This window comes from Gorilla gorilla, chromosome 1, assembly GCF_029281585.2.
Source record: "Gorilla gorilla gorilla isolate KB3781 chromosome 1, NHGRI_mGorGor1-v2.1_pri, whole genome shotgun sequence".
NCBI classification, from domain to species: Eukaryota; Metazoa; Chordata; class Mammalia; order Primates; family Hominidae; genus Gorilla; species Gorilla gorilla.
In genome coordinates this window covers 10078022-10101851 of record NC_073224.2, presented here as the reverse complement: position 1 = coordinate 10101851, position 23830 = coordinate 10078022, and the positions used below count along the sequence as shown (strand labels likewise).

The 23830-nt window shown below is 46.1% G+C and overlaps 1 protein-coding gene across 1 annotated transcript in view; it reads left to right on the top strand.

Annotated features, from left to right (window-relative positions):
* The window catches only part of KIF26B (kinesin family member 26B), a 554735-nt gene that overhangs the window by 203224 nt on the left and 327681 nt on the right, over positions 1-23830 (top strand). The window contains exon 3 of the mRNA XM_004028696.5: positions 6392-6925. Within this exon, the coding sequence (XP_004028745.5) occupies positions 6392-6925 (534 nt within the window). The remainder of the gene's footprint in view (positions 1-6391; positions 6926-23830) is intronic.

Below are 23830 nucleotides of genomic sequence, written 5' to 3'. Positions count from 1 at the left end.
ACATTGATAATAATTACTACCATTTATTTAAGGGTGATAATAATTACTACCACTTATTCAGCATTTACCAAGGGCCAGGTCTGTGCTAAAAATGTTGCACATATTATCACATTTAATTCTTACTTAACTCAATAAAATAAGTATGATTATTGACTCCCATTTTTACATTAAGGAGACTGAAGGTTAGAGAGATTTGTGAAAAATGGCTCCTGGTCACTCAGCTACTAAGTAATAGAAGCAGGACTTGAACCTCCCATACCCTTAACCAAAAGTTTTCAAAATAGTCAACACTGTCCATACCATCTAGTTGGAAAAGATGAGACCTGGACATAAAAACTGGCCAGGCAGAGTGGCTCACGCCTGTAATCCCAGAACTTTGGGAGGCTGAGGTGGGCAGATCACCTGAGGTCAGGAGTTCAAGACCAGCCTGGCCAACATAGTAAAACTCCATCGGTACTAAAAATACAAAAAAATTAGCCGGGTGTGGCGGTGAACGCCTGTAGTCCCATCCACTTGGGAGGCTGAGGCAAGAGAATTGCTTGATGCAATGAGCCAAAATCACACCACTGCGCTCCAGCCTGGGCAAGAGAGAAAGACTCTGTCTCAAAAATAAATAAATAAAAGCATTTTCAGGGGTTGTGACGAGAAATGCCTCACCCATTCTTTTGAGTAATTTATGAACTGTTGTTAATCATGTTAAGTTCTAATTAAACATCTCCCTTTCCTTTTGACGTGGAAAAGTCTTTACCTTCTGCAATACCTTTTTCACATGTTGCAGCAAGCAGCCCTATTAATTGCATTCCCACCTGCCTTTGGCCCTCCCAGCTGCCTCGCTTGAGGAACACGATCATTCACACGGAAGTCATTCATGGGATCGCCTCTCCCTGCAGTAATCCAGAGCAGAATCACTTAGGCTGAGCACAGCTGCTACATCCCAGGGTAATTTGGTTTCTTATGTAGAACAACTGCGGTCTGACATTTAACATTTCCTCCTCTGGAGAGTGTTTTTTTCTTTTTTTGTCTCTGTGAACTTATTACCCGGCATGTCTTCACGCCTTTACATTCAGCGTGTTCACGTGCTCGGCACGGTGTTCATGCAGGCACCATTGTGTGATCGTCATCACTGGGTGAAGGGCTGTGGGCTTACAAAGCAGACTGGGAACCACAATGACAAACCTTGGGTTCAGACTCCGGGTAGGACAGAAGGAAGTTTCTACCTGAGTTTTATGCTAATCAAGTAGGGGTGCAGGGGTGCACCTGCGATCTCAGGGCATGGCCTCGTTGCTGTCACTACTGCGGTTGTTATTTTGGCTGTCTCAGGCCTCACCTGGAGCAAACCCTAATTCTAACACACCCTGTGTTCTTTCAGATATCACTCCCCTCTTCTTTTCCCGTCTTTCCAGAATGCGCTGTGCTTGTGTCCTCTTTGCCAATCAGAGTGAGCCGCTTGGGGACTTTAGTCCATGCACATGTCGTGTCAGTGCGGATGATAGAACCTTGAGGGTGATGACTTCCCCACCCGGAGCCATGGGTCGTGATTCCTTTGTCAGACGTTCTGATTGGTTCCTGGCTTCCCTCTGCGGCGGTCATATACCTTGTGTGTGGTTCTGGGAGCTCCATGAACAACAGGAATCAAGGACACTGACCTTTCGCCGTCGGTAAACTCCTGCTGTGTAGATTCAGGAGCGAAGAGAGTCTCGCGGTGAGAAATATTGTGGTGAGAATGACCCTGTGTGTCTCCTTGGTCCTTCACACCCCATCAAGCGCAGGCGGAACAGGAGATGTAAAGGTCAGGGAGCTGATAAGCATCAACAAACAAAATCTTCCTGAGGAAGGGCCGGGCGTGGTGGCTCATGCCGGTAATCCCAGCACGTTGGGAGGCCAAGGTGGGCAGATCACGAGGTCAAGAAATCAAGACCATCCTGGCCAAGATGGTGAAACCCCATCTCTACTAAAAAAAAAAAAAAAAAAAAAAATTAGCCGGGTGTGGTTGTGGGCGCCTGTAGTCCCAGCTACTCAGGAGGCTGAGGCAGGAGAATCACTTGAACCAGGGAGGCGGAGGTTGCCGTGAGCCGAGATCACACCACGGCGCTCCAGTCTCGCGACAGAGCAAGACTCCATCTCAAAAAAAAAAAAAAATCTTCCTGAGGAAGAAGTAGCATCCCCGAGCTGGCATGTTGGGAGTATCCTTCAATTTCAGACGCTTAAACTCTCCTCTCTGACAATAGCTAATTAAGATTTGGCCACATTATCTTTATTTCTCTTCTTTTGAAATTAGTGAGGGGACCTGACCTCAGGTGATCCGCCCACCTCAGCCTCCCAAAGTGCTGGGATTACAGGCGTGAGCCACGGTGCCCCCTACGTGTCTTCTTGTATTCCTCTTCATGGGAGAAGTAGGGAAAAAATGATTTGGTATATATTCCAGAAAGATAAGAGTGTTCTAAGTATCGAATCCTTAAACTTAAAACTTTAGGTTGAAAATGTTGCCCAAGTGCCAATAAAAATTGGGACCTTAAACATAGAAGTTCACCTTGTGGGTGGGCCCATCGCTGCTCCCGTGAGACTATCTCTGATCCAGGATGGATCAGAGCTAGGTGATACAGATGTCTCTGAAGCCCACGAGCCAGGCAGCACGACAGACTGGATGCTTCTTTTGGCGCCAGCTGATCCAGAGGACATGGCCCTAGTCCATCTCCTAGGGCCACTGCCATTCTTTTTGTGTCCATATCAGGAAAGCATGGTATAATTCGAGGCATCTATGGCTCTGAAGACTTCTTTTCTCTCTCTCTCTCTTTTTGAGACAGAGTCTCGCTCTGTTGTCCAGGCTGGAGTGCAGTGGTGTGATCTCAGCTCACTGCAACCTCTGCCTCCCAGGCTCAAGAGATTCTCTTGCCTCAGTCTCCTGAGTAGCTGGGATTAGAGGCATGCACCACCAACCCAGCTAATTTTTGCATTTTTAGTAGAAACAGGGTTTCACCATGTTGGTCAGGCTGGTCTCGGACTCCTGACCTCAGGTAATCCACCCACCTCAGCCTCCCAAAGTGCTGGGATTACAGGCATGAGCCATCACGCCCGGCCTCCTTTTCTCTTTTCTTCCTATTTATGACTACCCTCCCTTAAAGCAGTATCTTCTTTATTTCAGCACTTACAGAAAGCTATGGCTGTTGACCATTCCTTTTTGAAGTTGTGAGTTGTACTAAATATTTATGTATAATGTGTGGATAAGCACTTGATTTACTGAGGCCTTTTGATGATAAGAACTCACAAAGGGTTTTAGATCAAGGGTGGCTTCATTGAAGAAACACCTCTGACATCAGCCAGCAACTGCATTTTCATTAAAGACTCTCAATCTCAGCCTTTCCCTGGACGAGAGAGGAATGGGTTGTTGGCTACTTCCTGGCTGTCTGTGGCGGTCGTATTGATGGTGGGCCCAGCTGTGCTGAATGGCTCTGTTGGTGCTCGCTGGGCTTGCTTTGGCTGGCACAGCTGTGAGTGGAGGACAGCTGTGAGGAGCGGGAGTTGGTGCTGATGTCTTGTGAACCCCGGCGGAGCACTGAGCTCCATGTATATACGGATTGGTCCTGTGAGTCACTACAGACTGGGCTAGAGGTGGCAGCAGAGGCATGTGGCATTAGCTAGTACAGGAACCAAGAAGGCCCTCTGGACTGTGAACTCTCAGAGAACGGGTATTGTTCTCATGCACCCTCAGACCCCCAGCCTGGGGCAACACCGGGCGTGCAGGAAACCAAAGTCTCTGCTTGTTAAATGTCAGCAGCTGAGCCACAAATGGCAATAAGCTGAATAAAGAAGGTGGTGCTTCAAGGGAGAGGAGTAAAAACAAAGAAGAAAAGAGAAGAGGGGCCCTCAGAGCCAGGGATGGCTCATGCGGTTTCTGGAGAGTGGTTGTGTCCCTAGGTCAGAGTCAAATCCAGACTCCAAGGGCTAGCATTGAAAATAAACTGTGATGTGCAGACATGACTTCTCACCCTCTCTCTCTTTTTTTTTTTGAGATGGAGTCTTGCTCTGTCGCCAGGCTGGAGTGCAGTGGCGTGATCTTGGCTCACCTCTGCCTCCCATGTTCAAGTCATTCTCCTGCCTCAGCCTCCTGAATTGCTGGGACTACAGGTGCCCGCCACCACGCCCAGCTAATTTTTTTCTATTTTAGTAGAGATGGTGTTTCACCATGTTGGCCAGGATGGTCTCAATCTCCTGACCTTGTGATCCGCCTGCCTCGGCCTCCCAAAGTGCTGGGATTACAGGCATGAGCCACCGCACCCGGCTGAAATGACTTCTCTTAGAGCTGCCTCCTTTCTGTGGCACCTCTTCCATATGATTGGATTAGCAAAAATATTCTAAATAAGCAATTGATTTGAGGCTTTTTGAAGCCAAACAGTTTGGTGCCTTGAGAGCATAAGCCATTGGTTATGTGAAAAAAAACAAGAAACTGTATCTTTGCATATACTGGGGCCCAAATAAATCCCATTTGAATGAATGAACATTTCCTAGTGAAAACATGGGGCTGGAACCCTTCTGTGTCTGTGGGAAAATAGGAATCTATTGATGGATATGGCTCTTTGGCTTAAAGTAAAAAATCATGAACTGGTGGTCAAGAAATCTAGGCATAGTCCACGCTTTTAACCCTCTGGGACCTGTTTTTCTGTAAACTGAGGTGACGCTCTGTTCTGGAACAGTCCCTAAGGGGCCATTTCAGGTCCTGCTACACGCTCTGAGTTGTGATTAGAGACTCTCTGGCCCTGTCATTGAGGAGGACACCTCGAGACAGGCCTCATATGGTTTGCATCACTTCCTCAACCAGACTCGCTCAACCTGAACCTCCCATTGCTTCCCATCATTGTGTCTGGCTGTCTTGAGTGTCTCCCTCCTGAGCCACCCCTTGCTGCTGCAGTGTAAAGAGGCCTCTTGATTTATTAATCAATTAATCAGTGCGCGCTGAGGAGCTGTTCGGGGTAGTTAAACAGGGAAAACAAAAAGCTGGAGCCTGCAATCAAGATGGATCCTAATTAAGAACCACCCCCCAACTGCTGATCTTCCTGCCCCGTCACTGCCTCACAACTCCCTCCCCGCCTACAGCTCAGCAAACCGCCTTCAGCTCTGATGGGGCTTCTACCCCATGGAAGCTGACAGTGAATTTCCGAAGGGCAGATTTTCTCCCTAATGTCCTAGAGGTAAGTAAGCCTTGAGATGAGCGTTATCAATTACCTGCAACAACTGTTGAGCCCCCAAATGGCGTAGTAGCCCTGTTCATATATGCACAGACCACACTCTCCTATCCCAGTTCCCCCATGAATGGAGTCATGGAGCTGGAAGGTCCTTACGAAAAAGAGAGGCCATGGCCCTGTGGACAGACGAGAGGTTCAGTGAGGTTCAGTGAGTTGTCTGAGGTCACTGCAGAATTCTAAGGTCACAAGTGGCAGAACTGGAAACTATCTGATACTCAACGAACTCTCCTGGTGCTTGTTTCTCTGTGTAATCCTAAAGCAAAGTAAATAAGAGACATTGTTCTCACTGAATCCATTAAATGCTTCTGTTCCAGTGGTACTTAGCACACAATGCTGAGAAGGCCAAGATTTTCTTAGAATAGAACCTCTGTTCGAGGTTGCAAGTTGCACCTCCATCTGCAACTAACTTTCTGTGGTAACAGGGGGCCAAGGGGCCTCAGTGCAGTGGTCCAGAATTGCACTCACCCCTCATCATGGCTGGACAAATGTTTGTTCCTTCTGATTGAACACCTTGGGAGAGCCCAGGGATGGCTATATTCTTCAGTGGATGTAAGAATAAGAATGTTCTTGCCAGGCACGGTGGTTCACGCCTGTAATCCCAGCACTTTGAGAGGCTGAGGTGGGTGGATCACGAGGTCAGGAGATTGAGACCATCCTGGCTAACACAGTGAAACCCCATCTCTACTAAAAGTACAAAAAATTAGCTGGGCGTGGTGGTGGGCGCCTGTAGTCCCAGGTATTTGGGAGGCTGAGGCAGGAGAATCACTTGAATCCAGAGGTGGAGGTTGCAGTGAGCCGAGATCGTGCCATTGCACTCCAGCCTGGGTGACAAGGCGAGACTCCGTCTCAAAAAAAAAAAAAAAAAAAAAGAATATTCTTGACCAGCCTGACGAAGAAGGTACTTAGAAGTCTTATTTATTTTTTTAACTTCTTTTTAAAAGTTTTCACTATAAAATTCTTACATTTGTCTAATGTGTTTATCAAAAATAGAGGCTTTTCTGCCAGTGTGTCTTCTCCTTTCTGTTAAATGCCCATCAAACTATCAAACTCTTTGAGTACATCTAGGGCTTGACTCGTAAGCCAGGTATCTGACTTGCACTAGCAGCCTGGAGTTATAGAATCTCCTTTCCCTCTGCTTCTGTGTTCTGTAGGACCCTGCTTTCTCGGCTGTGATTCACGACAAACTCCAGGTCCCCAACACCATCCGGAAGGCATGGAACGACCGGGACAACCGCTGTGACATTTGCGCCACTCACCTGAACCAGTTGAAGCAGGAGGCCATCCAGATGGTGCTGACGTTGGAGCAGGCAGCCGGCAGTGAGCACTACGACGCCTCGCCCTGCTCCCCGCCACCGCTCTCCAACATCCCCACCCTGGTGGGGTCCCGGCACGTGGGTGGGCTCCAGCAGCCCAGAGACTGGGCCTTTGTGCCTGCCCCGTGTGCCACCTCCAACTACACAGGCTTCGCCAACAAGCACGGCAGCAAACCCAGCAGCCTTGGGGTCAGCAATGGGGCGGAAAAGAAGAGCGGGTCCCCAACCCACCAGGCCAAGGTCAGCCTCCAGATGGCCACCAGTCCAAGCAATGGGAACATCCTCAATTCGGTGGCCATCCAGGCTCACCAGTACCTGGATGGCACCTGGTCCCTGTCGAGAACCAATGGGGTCACCCTGTACCCATACCAGGTAAGTAGCCTGTGTGAGCCAGGAAGAGCAGGGCTGGCTGGAGTCAAAGCGGAGAAGTAGGCAGCACTTCCTTCCGCTGCCTCCTCCCGGGAACCCTGTAACTCAGAGCCCAGTGTTTCCATGTGGCCCCCACAGAGTTCTCATCAAGGTGCCCCACCCGGGCCTGCCTGCTTTGAGAGGGTGTTGCTACATCTTCCAAACTTTTCACACCTGCCCTTTCTCTGCTCTTCAGTGTCTCCTTCCTGAGAGACCCTCTTTGTGTAAGAGGTCCTTGCTGGTCCAGGTGATGCCAGCGGCTTCCCAGCCAGCAGGTTTACCACATGGCGTAGCCATGAAGAGGTAGGCCACACAGATACTTGGACTGGGGTCCAAGCCCCGACTTGTCCACTTATTAGCAGTGTGACTTGGCACAAGGGGTTTGCCCTGTCTTAGGCTCAAGTCCCTCATTTATAAATGGATGTGAGTCACGAGAATTAAATAAGGTAGTGTTTGCGTGACATGTAGGCCAACATCTGCCATATAGTAGGGGATCATTGTTGTGCCTGTTAACAGAGATTTTAGATATTAAGTGAGAGTGAGATGAGTGAGATGCTTTTGAACCAAAGGATATTGTGAGTCCCAGGAATCACGGTTTTAAAGCAGCCTGTGGAAGTGTTGGACATTGCTGAGAATAAAATATACGAAGGAACAGTGATCGTGTTGGCACTCTGCCTTCCCTGTCTATACCTTCCAAAAGAGGTGTAGACGCCCTTCTTAACCTCTCCTCCCTTGACAGACCCAAATTCTTTTCTATTTGCAACTCACCTTAAGAACTACTGGGATTGGGCTGCCAAAAGTGTTTCTTCCTTTTCAGTTATTTAAATTAGAACATGCCCCCAAGTTTCCCCATAGAAATAAAACACAGGTCTTAAATCTCCCAGGGAATCTTTAAAGACGTTCTAATTTTGCCTGGGTGAGTTTTCTGTTGGATGAGGACTGGATTTTTAACGTAAGTGGCCTCTATATCCCCTGCATCAGGGGTGTCGGAAGCAGCAGAGAGCATTGACCGTCACTGGAATGGAGAGGCGGCCATGGTCAAGGGTGTATTACTCAGAGAAGATAGTTGGTACATACAGCAAATGATCCTGGAGACCTCAGGCTTTTTCTCACTTGGGTCTGTCATGGCGGGTGTTTGGTAGGTGGCCTTCTGCTGCGATGTGAGATCTTAGACTAGAGACCTCAGGTTATTTCTCACTTGGGTCTGTCATAGGGGGTGTTTGGTAGGTGGCCTTCCGCTGTGATGTGAAGACTCAGACTTCTTCCACCAAATGCGTCACCATCTTCCAGGGACCTCAAGAGTCCTTCACCAGACCTTCTGTAACCAGCCAGGAAATGAGGGAAGAGACAGTGTGTGGAGGATCTCACAGGAGGATTTGGGGCCCAGCTTTGCCTGGAAGTGATGTACGTTGCTTACATCTATATTCCAGTGACAAGAATCCAGTCTTTGCTGGGCGTGGTGGCTCACACTTGTAATCCCAGCACTTTGGGAGGCCGAGGTGGGTGGATTGCTTGAGCACAGGAGTTGAAGACCAGCCTGGGCATCCTGGCGAAAACCTGTCTCTATTTAAAAAAATACAAAAAGTAGCGAAGTATGGTGGCATGCGCCTGTAGTGTCAGCTACTTGGGAGGCTGAACGGGAAGATTGCCTGAGCCCAGGAGGCGGAGGCTGCAGTGGGCCGAGATTGCACCACTGCACTCCAGCAGCACTGCACTCCAGCCTGGTGACAGAGCAAGACTCTGAATTGGCAAAAAAGAAGAGTGAGAGAGAGAGACAGACAGTTTAGTCTCTTGACCTCACCTTCCCACTGGTGAAGCTGGGGAAGCCAATCTACCCATGAGCCTAGGAGAAAAAGGAACAAGTCGAGTGAACACATAGCATAGTTTTGTTACGCCGGACAAGATACAGGGAAACGTGGAGTGAGTTAAATGTGGTTGATAAAATGCCTGGTGACTTTTTCTAGAGTGTTTGAGAGTGTCTCTTGCTATCTTGAAAGAAAGTGGGAAACATTGATCATTATCCTAAGATATTAGCATTCTTGGACGGTCGAAATTTTCACTTAACTGGGTGCTTTCTAATTTACAAAATCTAACATATGGATTATTTCCTTTAACCCCACAGTAGGCCTATGAGGTAGGTGGGGCAGGTGTTAGATCTTCCTTTTACAGATAAGGAATATGATGCTTAGAGAAATGGACTGATTGTGGCCACACAGCCAATGGCAGAACCAGCACCAGCTCTCCCCTTGCCCAGGGAATGGCTTTGCCTACCGCGGTTTCTTCCAACTTTCCTAGGCTACCCCAAAGTAAGCTGCCAACATCTTTTCCAGATATGGTTCCTTTTCAGACCTGGTATCACAAAGAAAAGAACTCATTTTACCTGCAGGGGCCTCACTGCCCCTAGACTTTTGGATAGAATCTTCTGGGATGTGTATATAAATATAATGAGGAACCAGTGGCGTCCTGTGTGGTGCTTCACATTCTAATCTTGGAAGTAAACTTCTAGGGCAGGAACAGAGAAGGGCTTTTTTGCATCATGGGATAATTTGCTTTTTTTGTTTGCAGTTTTAAAATATACCATTTAGAAAATTATCAAAAGTAACATATTTGTTGTAAAATAAAATTTAAAATACATGAGAAAGTTTAAATGAGACTTTAAAAGTCGATGTCACCCAGATATAAACTATGTAACATTTGGGGATACTTCCTCCTAGCATTTCATACACTCGCAATTTGTAAAATTGTGACCAGGTTCAATTCTGTGACCTGCAGTTCACTTAATACATTGGGTACATTTCCCCATGCCACTATATGTTTCCCTAAAATATTATCTGTAGCAGTATCATATTTCATTATGTGAATATTTTCCACGCTCTGGAGATGTCCTAATTTATTAGATTGGTGCAAAAGTCATTGCGGTTTTTGTCATTACTTTCAATGGCAAAAACCGCAATGACTTTTGCACCAACCTAATATATAACCAAACATCAATTAATTAGAATTTAGGTCTTTGCTACTATAAACACAATGCTCAGGTGAACATCCTTTTACCCAGACCATAGTTTCAACACATCCCTGGGTTGTGTGAGCCACATACTTGTGTTACACAGACAACTCACATTTCACCTTCCAGGACTCCGAAGCTCTTGTCACATGCGGCAGGGGCCGGTTAGAAGACTCAGCGGCTGCGCCAGCGCTGATGAGCGAGGACAGAGGAGCATGAAACTGGTGCTTTCCTGTAAAATATTCAAAGTGAGGTGAAAGTTTGTGTGTAAGGCGGAAACACTGAAGATGCTGCTTAAACGGCCGATTAGGGATTATTTGTGCGTTTCTTTTATTTCTGCAATGATTCTGTTCTTCCTCTTACTTCCCAAACTCAGATGAAAGAGAATTTGCTGTGCAAGTATTTATTAATCTCTAACCAAGTACCAGGCACTGTGCTAGGTGGTAGGTGGGGCTGCAGCCTTGGGTTGGAAACCCTGGTTCCTGTCCTGAGGTCCTTGCAGTGGGACAGAAGGCAGGTGAGTGCAGAGGTGAAGAGATGCCCTGGTGCTTTGGGGGCATGCAGACAGGCTCCTAATCCCGCCCAATGTGGCAAAGCCAGATACAACCAAGATTCACACAAGTCACCAACTTGTGGTCATCCTGGGTATGTTCTGTTGCTTCTTTCCAACTCCAGAACAGACCAATTCATGCATTTCCCCTCAGTAATAAAGGGACCAGAGGAAATCTCTCTGGGATAAAGAGATTTGGTGCCTGGCTATGAATCTGCGTCCCCTGTGTTGTGACTGTGTCGTCCTGATGCCCTGGGGTGGGGGCTCTGGGTCTGGCCAGACTGAGTGTCTCCTGCTGCGGACATCTCCCTGCAGTAAATATTGTACAGTTCGCAGTCTAGCCAGCTCGTCAGAGACGGTTGACTGCTCTGAAAGCTGACCTCATTTTTCCTGCTTACCCATACTCCCACTTCCCTCCCCACAGAGCAGATGGCCTCTGGATCAGTGCCAGAGCCGCTCCCCGAGCAGAGAAGCATCTAGACCTTGTCACTACCAAGGGTGCGGCTCCACACCCGCTGGACCCGAGCCTCTAGAAATGAGGGAGAAGACGACTCTGCCCTTCTGCAATTTCGATGTAGCAAGGATGAAAACGATGCGGACAGGCTTCCCAGCAGTGAGCCTGGTGAAATCTGCGTCACATGGGTGACAGAAAGGTCCCTCGAATCCCTCAGTCCCTGTGACCCACTCCACTGTGTAATAATCTCCAAGGGTTGCGGTAGGAAGATTCTTGATTCTCGTTTGCTATATCCTTCACATTTCTAAAGTACCTCCAGAAAGACCAGGAACCTGTAAGCATCACAGGTAAATAGGAATCGATCCAGAGAGATTTTAAAAAGAGTAATTTAGGAAGTACTGAGATGACATCAAAAATGTTGAACAAACCACAAAGATAATTCTCATTAAATATCTTAGAAAATTGATTTAATAGGAGATTATAAGACGGGCTTTCAAAGAAAGACTTTCTTCTGTTCATCTGCAGACATTTAGCACAATCTATACACACACAGAGAGAAAGCAGAAAATTCTCTAGCGCAGGGGTCCCCAGACCCCAGGCCACAGATTGATACCACTCTGTGGCCTGTTAAGGAGCCAGCCGCAGAGCAGGAGGTGACTGGCGGGTGGGTGGGCATTACCTCCTGAGCTCCATCCCCTGTGAGAGCAGCAATGCCATTAGGTTCTCCTAGGAGCAGAAACCCTACTGTGAACTGTGCATGTGAGGGATCTAGGTTGCAAGCTCCTTACGAGAATCTAATGCCTGATGATCTGAGGTGGAGCAGTTTCATCCCATCTCTGCCCCCTATTTGTCTTCCATGAAGCTGGTCCCTGGTGCCAAAAAGGTTGGGAATCACTGCTCTAGAATCTTCATCTTTTTTCTTCCAACTTTTATTTCTGGTTTGGGGGTACACGTGCAGGTTTGTTATGTGGGTAAATTGTGTGTCACCGGGGTTTGACGTACAAATGATTTTGTCACCCAGGTAGTGAGCATAGTACCCAAAAGGTGGTTTTCCGATCCTCACCCTCCTCCCACCCTCCACCCCCAAGTAGGCCCAGTGTCTATTGTTCCTCGTCTTTGTAGCCATGTGTTACAACCTTCATTTGACCACATGAAATTGTGACTTTGAAAGGATGTGTCTAGATTAGTTCCTTGTAATCAACTACAGATTAGTTACCTCTTTTTGAATGGCAGCTGCTTTTGCCTGATTAACATTTATTATAGTCAATAACTGCAGGAAAGACTGTACACATAACACACGGAATTACAGGATGTTGGTGATGTTGGTGTTGGAATGCACCTCTGTAGGATGGTAACTGGCTTTTGCATCATGGTAGGAGATTTGGAGACAGAGTCTTACCTAGTTCAAGCCTGTGGTCCCACCAACTATTAAACCAGTTTAGTAGCTTGACATCTTAGTCTATTTCCTCACCTGTGAAATTCCTACCTCATGGGGTGATTATAGGGAACAATTAAGAAGAAGGTGTGAAAATATTTTATGAACTATAAAGCAGGAATACCGGTATAAATTATCTATTTCAACCCTTTCATTTACCAGAGGAGAAACCTGAGGCTGAGAGATTTGAAGCTTCTTTTGTTCAGAGTTTTCTAAATCCTAGTTTGATCTCTTTTGCTAAATCACACACTCTTGGACAACAGGGACTCATTTTATTCTCACGTCCCTCACAGCAGCTAACGTGAAAATGTTGTTCTTTATTAGAGACAGCTCCTATCTCAGGGATGCACTACAATTACTTTCCATGACTGGCCCTAGTTTAGGAAAGAATTCCAGGCCAAAGACCTATCTAGAACCCAAGGATTTAGGTGGAAACCACCAGGTATTTGATTCCAAGCTAATCTTTAACCTGAAGTGTCTTAGTCATACTTAATAAATCCTTAGATGCAGTGGAAAGAAGCTCGCTGGCATTTTGATGCCACACTCAATACAGCGGCATTTGAAAGGATAGAATAACTTTATTTCATAGGATTTCACTCGATTGAACTTGTCAAGAAAATTCAGAAGATGTTAGCTTAATATACAAGTAATAAATCCATAGTGGACCGTTGATGCAATGAAGGTCGTCCATGTGCATTCCTTGAGTTGCAGGAAAATGCTCTTGATACAATTTTTCCTGCTTTCTCTAAAAACATGCATTGGAATGAATGTGAGAGGTGATGCTGGACTGAACACTGGCTGAAGTCATTATGAGGTAGTCTCTATTACAGCTTTAGAAATGATTACGCTTATGAAGCACAGCCATTACTGGACTTTACATTTTAAGATATGAGCACAGTCTGGGCACGGTGGCTCATGCCTGTAATTTCAGCACTTTGGGAGGCCAAGGTGAGAACTGCTTGAGGCCAGGAGTTAGAGACCAGCCTAGGCAACATAGTAAAACCCCTTCTCTACACAGAAATAAAAAATCAGCCAGGCGTGGTGGCATGCCTGTAGTCCCAGCTACTCAGGAGGGTGAGGCGAGAGGGTTCCTTGAGCCCAGGAGTTCCAGGCTTCAGTAAGATGTGATTGTACCACTGCCTGTAACCTGGGTGACAGAGACCCGAGACCCTATCTCAAAAAAAAAAAAAAAATATATGGGCACAAAAGGATGTAAAAGCAACACCAACCTCAACATATATCAAGGTTTGCTAAATGACAGGACCTCTGCAGTGCATAACACTTGCTCCTCCGAGATCAGAAGCCCTGGGGGATCTTGGTGCTAGAGGACTTCCAAGCGCCCCTGCAGGAGGAAGGTGAGGCTCTGGGAGGCCCACCAAGTGCTGCTGTACTCAGAGGCTTTGTGGATTGCGGCTTCATGGAAAGCAGAAGCGTGTGTTCTAGTATGGCTGATGTCGGGAGATGAGGTATACACTCCTCCCGGCCGAACCACTTTTCAAGAAGGAACAGAGGTGGGTGTTTCCAGCAGGTCAGGAGTATAGGATTTTCATCCATGTTCTTCGCAGCTCTTGAGGGCTCATCCAGCCACTTGTGCCCTGAAATATGCAGCACACCCCTTCTTGGGCCAGCACTGGGGTCACCTGCTTCCCACTTGCTGCCGTGTCTGCCCCGTCAGGCAATAGTGTGAGATGCCACGATTAGACCAATTATGATGTGGAAGAGATTCTTAAGACCATGGGTTTTGTTTTCTCCTGTTTATAGATGGTCAAAGGGATATTAGGTTATGTATCTTTATGCTTTTTGACAAATTATGAACACGGAAAAAAGAATCAATTTGTATATTCGGTCATGCACACACATTTCTCAAGGCTAGAGTGTTCAGGGTGAAATTCCAAAAGGGTAGTCACAGCTTATGAATATGGATGGGGCCGTGGTCTGAAGGGAACACCCAGACTTCATTAGGAAAATTCAGAAATACGTTCAATCTGGGCATTTGCTTGGTGTGGTAGACTGAATAGGGGCCCCCCAACGATGCCCACACCCTAATCCCCACAATCTGTGGATGTGTTACCTTACATGGTAAAAGGGCCTCTGCAGATGTGATTAAGCCAAGGATCTTGAGATGGGGGATCATTTAATTTAATTTTATTATTATTTTTTGAGACGGAGTCTCACTCTGCCGCCCAGGCTGGAGTGCAATGGTGCGAGCTCGGCTCACTGCAACCTCCACCTCCCAGGTTCAAGCGATTCTCCTGCCTCAACCTCGGGATTACAGGCATGGACCACCGTGTCCGGCTAATTTTTGTATTTTTAGTAGAGATGAGGTTTCACCATGTCGTCCAGGCTGGTCTCAAACTCCTGACCTCAGGTGATCTGCCTGCCTCAGCCTCCCAAAGTGCTGGGATTACAGGTATGAACCACCACATCCGGCCAAGGAGATCATTTTAGACTATCTGGGTGGACTCAATGTAATTACAAGGATCCTTAAAGAGGAAGGCAGGAGGATCAGAACCAGAGAGAGGAGGTGGAAGGACAGAAGCAGAGGTCAGAGAGGAGAGAGATACAAATCTGTTGGCTTTGATGATGGAAGAAGGAACCTCTAGAAGCTGGGGACGGCAAGGGTCTGATTCTCCCCTACAGCCTCCAGAAGAAGCCAGCCCTGCAGGGCCATTTTTGAGTTCTGGTCTCCAGAACTTTAAGAGGGTAAGTCTATGTTGTTTGAAGCTGCTAAATGTGTGCTATTTTGCTTCAGCAGCAATAGGAAGCTATTACACCTGGTGAGCCTTCCATTAACTGAAAAGCTTGGTAAGGAGAAGCGGGATGGGGTCTACAGACCAAGGAGTCCCTGCAGAAACCTGCAGGACAGCAAGGACGTGGGCTTTTCATCTCGCACAACAAACCCCGTTACCCTGCGGATCGGCCGGTCCATGCACAAGTCAGATTCTTTCATCTGGGTGCCACCACAGAATGAGAGGTTACTCATACTGCACCACTGGTTTGCGATTGTCTCAGATTTCCCTATTGTTATAGAATCGTAATAAGTAGCACACCACAGCCACTCTCCATTGGTAGCTAGTCATTACAGTTACATAAGTCTCATACTGTTGAAACTGCAGAAATCATTCCAAGCTGGGGGTGGGAGGGATGGAAGGAACGGGAGGGGAAGGAGAGACTTCACTGAATTTCATGTAGAAGGAAGTTCATCTTTGCTAGAGGCCTTTTGATCTGATAGAAGGAGATCTCACAGAACTGCCCCAGCAATAATTCTTACCTCATCTGGTAAAGATGTTCATAATGCATGCACTTGAATGCACTTTGGACGTTGTAGAGCAGCATGTGAGTGTTTGCTGGTATCATGTTTTATCTGGTAGGCAGGACACAGTCAATGGGGATTTCGGAGCAGGGGAATGGGAAGATTTCTTTGCCTGAAAGCAGGAATTCTCAATTTTGGCTTCACACTAGAATCACTTGGGAGATTAAAAAAAAAAAAAAGAAAAAATCCTAATGCCTAAGCCACACCCCAGGCGAATTAAATGAGAATATCTGCAGGTGGGACCCAGGCCTTGGTTTGAACTTGGCCAAGTCCAAGAACCACAGTGTTAAGAAAGAATTTATCTGGCACTGGCGTAATAGGTACAGGGAAGAGAACAATGAATGTGTGTGGATAGATGAGTGATAGGCTGAGAGACAGGTGTTTGTTTCTTATGGCTGCCATCACAATTTACTACTAACTATGTGGCTTTATTTTTTCATTTTTTATTTATTTTTTTTTGAGACTGAGTCTTGCTCTATCGCCCAGGCTGGAGTGCAGTGGCACAATCTTGGCTCACTGCAACCTCCGCCTCCCAGGTTGAAGTGATTCTCCTGCCTCAGCCTCCTGAGTAGCTGGGATTACAGGTGCCCACCACCACACCCAGCTAATTTTTGTACTTTTAGTAGAGACAGGGTTTCACCATGTTGGCCAGGATGGTCTCGAACTCCTGACCTCAGGTGATCTGCCTGCCTCAGCCTCCCAAAGTGCTGGGATTACAGGCATAAGCCACTGTGCCTGGCTCACTGCAATCTCTGCCTCCTGGGTTCAAGTGATGCTCATGCCTCAGCCTCCTGAGTAGCTGAGATTACAGGCACGCATCACCATGCCTGGCTAATTTTTGTATTTTTAGTAGAGACAGGGTTTCACCATGTTGGTCAGGCTGGTCTCGAACTCCTGACCTCAGGTGATCCACCCGCCTCAGCCTCCCAAAGTGCTGGAATTACAGGCGTGAGCCACCGCCCCCAGCCTGTGGCTTTAAAAGCAACAAAAATGTATTCTCATAGTTCTGGAGACTGCAAGTCTGAAATCAAGGTGTCGGCTGTGCTGTGCTTCCTCTGAAGGCCCCAGGGAAGAGTCCTTCCTCGCCCTTCTGTTGGCTCCAGGCATTCCTTGGCTTCTGATGCATCCCTCCAATCTCTGCCTTGGGTCTCGCTGTGTCCTCTTCTTTTCTATAAGGACAAAAGCCGTTGGGTTTAGAGTCTACCCCAATCCAGTAGGATCTCATCTCAATCCTTAACTAGTATATGGGTGCAAAAGCAATTGTGGGTTTTGCCATTAAAAATCATAGCAATCTCTGCAATTACTTTTGCACCTATCTAATAATTACATCTTCAAAGACCCTATTTCCAAATAAGGTCACATTCTAAATAGATAGACAGACAGGCAGACAACTAGCTAGCTAGATAAGATAGATAAATAAAAAGAAGAAAAGTGAAGTTGCAGAGGTAAAAGGTATATGTGGGCTCTTTCCTTGCTGAACCACTTCTGAAGAAGGAGCAGATGCAGCATCCACGGCTGGTCAGCAGTGGAGGATTCTCATTCATGTTCTTTGCTTGGAGGAAAAAAAGGAACAAGTGGAAAAGATAAAAACGGGCCAAGTAGAGAGAGGGAGGGACGTGTCATACCTGCATACATCCTTATACTGGAGGGGAACCTCCCAAGAGCCAGACAAAATGAAAAAATGCTCAGGGACAAAGTCAACGATCAACCTGTATGCATGGGTTTTTCATGGAATAACAGCCTCCTCTTCTGAACTTACAGAATACTTTGTGAGTCATTTGTGCTTTCACAACCACAGACATAAATGTAAACAGCACTTCTTGGGCCACCACCTGAGAGTAGATACATTTAAGTTGCGAGCCTAATCGGACTGCTGCTGGGGGAGCCTTGTTCCTTCTCTACTGATCAAGCTGATAATTTGGTCTGTATTTTTTGTTTTTATCTTTAGTAACATTTCTAGGCTCTAAAAGGAGGCTAGAAAAAGCAGGTAAGATGCTGTGCGCCTTCAAGGGGAATTTCTTAGTTACTATTAATAGTTACCATCCCTCCCCCTTTTTGATGTGGGTGAGAGGGGTTAGGTGGGTGGGGGGGTGTTGGTGGTGGGAATGTGGCTATTATCACCTAAGCAAGGGAGGAGTTATTTTCCCCTCCCAGGCAAAGCTTGGGTTGGGGGCAGAGCTGAGCATCCCTGCACAGGGGATGAAACAGGTGAGAGAGAAGATTGCCTAGACGTAGATGCTTTTCACAGTCATCTTGTGTGTTAGAGGTCTGCCCACATCCTTTCTCACTCAGCCACCCTCCCCAGACCTTGTTCCCTCAGGCTGAATTTTCACTTTCCTATGGGTTGAAGAAAAGAGCCAGGGAGTATCCAGGCTCCATGGTGAGCAGGCCAAGGGGGAAACAACAGCTACTGCTTTTTTTCATTTTAATGACAAAGAAAACAGATCGTTTTAGAAAGTCTGAGGCTGATACTCATCAATGATTTTATCCAAATCTCACACAATGAGAGGTTGGGGTCATGCTGGATTTGCTGCTCATGCACCGGAAATAAAACACCAGGTTCCTTGCTGACTGTGTGACCTCAAGCGGGCTTCTTAACTGCTATGTGCCTGAATTTCCTCCTCTGCAGAGTGGAAACTTCCAGAGCTGTTACTGGGATCATGTGAGAGGGCGTGTTTTTGCATACTTAGCGCTGTGTGTGACACATGGCGACTTCTCCGTGAAGTTGATTGAACCTTGAGCGCCATTTTCTTTTACTCAACTCAAGTTCATGTGACTCAAGTTAAATGGAATCAGGACCCTCTTTTCCATTGTAAGAGCCAGTGGTAGACGAAAAGACATCAATCACCAATTTCATAAAGTGAATATCAAGCACATAAAATAAATGTTATCCTGCAAATCTGAAAACATTCCCTCCTTGACATATTGCCAGAAAATCAACTTTCCGTATGTACATCACATCTCGTGTGAGAATGTCATATTTTAAGTAGATGTGATCTCATTTTATCATTAGTGAATTAATAAAGTACTGAAAGGCTCATTGACCAGTTTTCCCCCATATTTGGGGATCTTTCTAAGGGAGGAGGGAAAGCAGCAAATAGATTCGAATCATTTAAAATTTTACAGCGTAGTGGACAGGTCACATGTAAAATAACCCAAACAAGTCAAATGTTATTATTTTGGAATTCATTTGAAATATCAAGCAATTCAGGCCTAGTTTATGATTTTTTTTTTTTTTTTGGTTCGTGATTCTTACCGAACTCTTTGAAACACAGGGCTCAGCCCTTTCATTCTTGGTTTCCTTATTTATATGCTTATGGTATATTATTAATATGTTTGTTTTCTTATTTTTATGTATTTATAAAATATAAACCTTTCTTTTAAAATTATTATATAATTTGCAAGTTTCGATAAATTGGAAAATTGAAATGTCCTCGGCTGGGCGCGGTGGCTCATGCCTGTAATCCCAGCACTTTGGGAGGCCGAGACAGGTGGACCACCTGAGGTCAGGAGTTCAAGACCAGCCTGGCTAAGATGCTGAAACCCCGTCTCTACTAAAATCACAAAAATTAGCCGGGCATGGTGGCATGCGCCTGTAATCCCAGCTCCTCAGGAGGCTGAGGCAGGAGAATCGCTTGAACCCGGGCGGCAGAGGTTGCAGCGGGCCGAGATTGTGCCATTGCACTCCAGCCTGGGCGACAGAGCAAGACTCCGTCTCAAAAAAAAAAAAAAAAAAAGTCCTCACCTACCCCACCCCAGACATACACCTAATTCATTTCTAATTGAGATTTTACTGTGCTAACAGTCTTTAGTGTGATGAATTAGCATGCCTTTATCTTATAGAGGTATTTGTGAGGATTAGTTAATGAGTCATATATTTCATATGCTTAAGTCGCTCCAAGGGAGTCATTTAGGTGTTTAGAAGCATATTAGTCACTAATTTTGGGACTCTGGAGACTTAGTCCATTTCTGCAGCACCACTGGCCCCGAGGAGTTAACATATCCCTCCATTGCTCATCTGAGAGCCTGGGCAATGACTGAGACACTGGGGAGAAAAAAAGATTCCGTATGAAAAGCAAAGACAGCAGCAGCCATGTCTATATTCAAGGCTGTGGCTGGGAGTTGTCTAATTAGATGACTCATCTGAGCCAGCCTGATGGTTTCCATCACCTTCACTAGGCTGCTCCCCACCGTCCATTAGGCTTCAAGGCGCTGCGTCGCCAGGAAGGTTGACCCCACCCTCTTGTTCATGACCTGCTCCCTTTTGGTTCAAGCAACAGACATGGTTGGAAGCAAGACTAGAAGGCAGCCCCCAAGAATTACAAATGACAAAACTGAGGCCCAGGCCTGTCAGGCAACCTGTGCCAGGTCACACGGCTAGGAAGTGACAGCGATGGGAGTCAAACACAGGTCTCCCATGCATTTGCCCCTGCCCCTGCCCCAGCCCCTCTCTGGAGGGAAGGGGACCGATTCCTCAGGTAGGTCAGATTTGCAGGCCTCCTGGGGAGGGTCACCCACCGCACACACTCCTGACGTGATTTCTTTGGGGGCAATTTGGGGTGCCTAGGATTTCCAAGCCAGGTTTCTCGTCTTATTCCTCTGCATAGCAGTTTAGAACTCAATGCGCTGTATTGTATCTCCTCCCTGGGAGGTGGGGAGGTTGGTGGGGTTAAAACCGAAAGACACTGATGGGCCAAAAAAATGAAAAAAAAAAAAGGCTGTGTGGGCAATGCTGCCATCTAGTGAGACATACTTTAGCCACCCTAAGAAGCTGAATGGTCCTGGTAGAATCCCACCGTAAAGTATTTCGATGTCCTAAGCTTCATCAAAGGAGACAGGGCCATCTCCCTGTCAGTAGCGTGGTCTTTAACACAGTAGTGAAGGGTTAATTTCAGTGTCCCAACATCTGTCCTTCAGAAAGGACCCGTGGCCTGAACAGATCTTCTGTGAGAATGGAGCTTGGTTTTGGCCTGGTAGAAAGACCACACAGATCTGTATGCTGAGGAATGTTTGTCGTTGTTTTAATTGTGGTAAATATGCCTCATACAAAAAATGTGTCATCTGAATCATTTTTAAGTGTGCAGTTCATCAAGCTTGTCCAACCCGCAGCCTGCAGGCTACATGAGGCCCAGGATGGCTTTGAACGCAGCCCAACATGAGTTCGTAAATTTTCTTAAAACATTACGAGATTTTTTTGGTGTTTTCTTTTTGTTTTTTAACTCATCAGCTATCATTAGTGTCAGTGTTTTTTAAGCGTGGCCTAAGACAGTTCTTCTTCTTCCAATGTGGCCCAGGGAAGCCGAAAGATTGGACACCCCTGACTCTTCCATGGCATTAGGTACATTCACATGATGTGCAGCCATCACCACCATCCACCTCCAGAATGCTCTGCATCTCCCCAAACTGCAACTCCGCACCCTTTCAACACTCACTGCCCATTCTCCCTCCCACCAGCCCCTAGCAACCACCATTCCACTTTGTTTCCGTGAATCTGACTGCTCTATATACCTCATATAAGTGGGATCACACAGAACTTCTTCTCTGGCTAATGGCCTATTGCACTTGGCATAATGTCCTCAAGTTTCATCCGTATTGTGTCATATGTCAGAATTTCCTTCCTTTTAAAGGCTGAGTAGTATGCTGCTGTATGTATATACCACATTTTGTTTATCCATTAATGTATCAACATTGAGTTGCTTCCATCTCTTGGTTCTTGTGAATAATTCTGCTGTGAACATGGGTGTACACATGTTTCTTTGAAACCTTGCTTTCGATTCTTTTGGATATATCCAGAAGTAGAACGGCTGGTCATATGGTGGTTCTGTTTTTAATTTGCTGGGGAGCCGCCATACTGTTTTCCGTAGTAGCGGCCCCATTTTACACTCCCACAAGAGTGCATACGGGTTCCAGTTTCTCCATACCCTCCCCAGTACTTTTTTCCTCTTCACAGTAGCCGTCCTAATGGGTGTGAGGTGGCATCTCATTGTGATGTGGATCTGCGTTTCCCTCATCATGAGTGATGTTGAGCATCTTTTCATGTCTCTTGGCCATTGGTAAGCTGAGTAATATTTGGTAAATTACTTGACCACTCAAAGCCTCAATTTCCTCTTCCATAGAATGGGGATAGTATCTATCCCCTAGTATAGCATCTATGGCCTAAGATTGCTGTGAAGATTAAGTTCATTATTCTAAAAGAAATAAATTGTTTTTAGTTCTGTGCACTGTTCTAAGCATGGGTGTGTGTGTGTGTGTGTGTGTGTGTGTGTGTTTTGTTTTTTGTTTTGTTTTGTTTTTGAGGCGGAGTTTCAGTCTTGTTCCCCAGGCTGCAGTGCAATGGCACAATCTCAGCTCATCACAATCTCCGCCTCCCGGGTTCAAGCGATTCTCCTGCCTCAGCCTCCCGAGTAGCTGAGATTACAGGCATGTGCCACCACACCCGGCTAATTTTGTATTTTTAGTACAGACGGGGTTTCTCCATGTTGGTCAGGCTGGTCTTGAACTCCCGACCTCAGGTGATCCACCCGTTTTGGCCTCCCAAAGTGCTGGGATTACAGGCGTGAGCCACCACTCCTGGCTAGCACTGGTTTTAAATTATATATATATTCTATATTGTATATATAAATTATTTTTATGTATGTCACAATTTTACTAAATATATACTTACATATATTTATATATAATTTATATATAAATTATTTTTAGTGAATAAATATATATTTTATGTATATACACACACACATATATGTATATGTATATATATATATATATATACAGAGAGAGAGAGAGAGAGGCAAACTCCGACCTGAGAAGCTCTATAAAGTCAACCCACACAGATTACTCACAGAGCATGGCTCTCTGCTTATTGCAGCCCGAGGGCAACACATTTAAAGGTGAGGCAGACATACCTAAAATAATTAACATGCCCCTGAAAAATAGCAGTGGAATTGGTGAATTTAGAAAACCGAGGCATCCCTCACGTCTGAACACGGTATCCCTGAAAAATAGCGGTGGAATTGGTGAATTTAGAAAACCGAGGCATCCCTCACGTCTGAACACGGTATCCGTGTGTTTTTAGCAGTAATCTCATGATGAATATCCTGAACACAGCCTTCGTGCAGGGTCCACTCTCCAGCTTAGAGATTCATTCCCAGCCTACTTCAAAGGCAGCTGAGACTGTGTATTGGAGTTTCTGTTCAAGACAACGGTTTCTTGTTTTCCTCTAAAGACAGATTGTACTTTCTCATGTAAATAGCCTTTTTGATAGAATGCAGGTGCTTCCAGGGATTAACTGCTGCTATTAGGCTAGGTGGCCCACTCTCTCCACCCTGTTCAAACAGCCAGTGCTTCATCATAGTTTATGAAACTGGCAACTTAGAAGCAGCAGCCACTTTGATGAGTCCATTAGGAGGTAGGAGAAGGATTGGTAGCAGAGAAATGAAAGTTCTTGCACACAAATAATGAGCAGAAAGGATGAATGGTGGTTGCTGGTGCTTTCTGAACAAAATGAGGGCAAGGGGTGCTGTCCACTAATAAGTGTCATTTAGAGCCTTTATTCTTCTAGAAAAAGGGCTGCCCATCTGCTCTCCACCGAGAAGGTGATTTGCCGACTGTTCCTGAACGTGTGCCTGGGTTGCTAAAACTTGCAGAAAGTGTATCAGCTGTTGAAATGGCCTTTCCTTTGGGAAAACTGTGCAGACAGCAAAGAGAGTACAAAACACGAAAATCTTAATTCCATTCCCTCTTCTGCCACTTTCAGTATGACCTCGGGCAGGTTTTCTACCTGCACAGAGAAAAACTGAAGTCGCACGCTGCTCCTGGTTTTCTCACCTGGAGCAGATGCCTTTGAGCAGCTACCACTTCCCGTTCCCCTGACAGTCTGCTCCGGCTTTACGAGGCTGTTTTTCTCTCCAAAGTCACCAAGTCCACTGTCTCTCCACTTTGGGGGCCATCTGTGAATATCACTAACTTAGCATTACAGTAACAAAAATAATAGTTATAGCTACCACTTGTGTACTTACTATATGCCAGGCACTGTGCTGAGGGCTTTGTGTGTCTTAATGCATTCAAGCTTGATAACATTCCTATGAAATAAATTATTCCCATTTTAATTAGT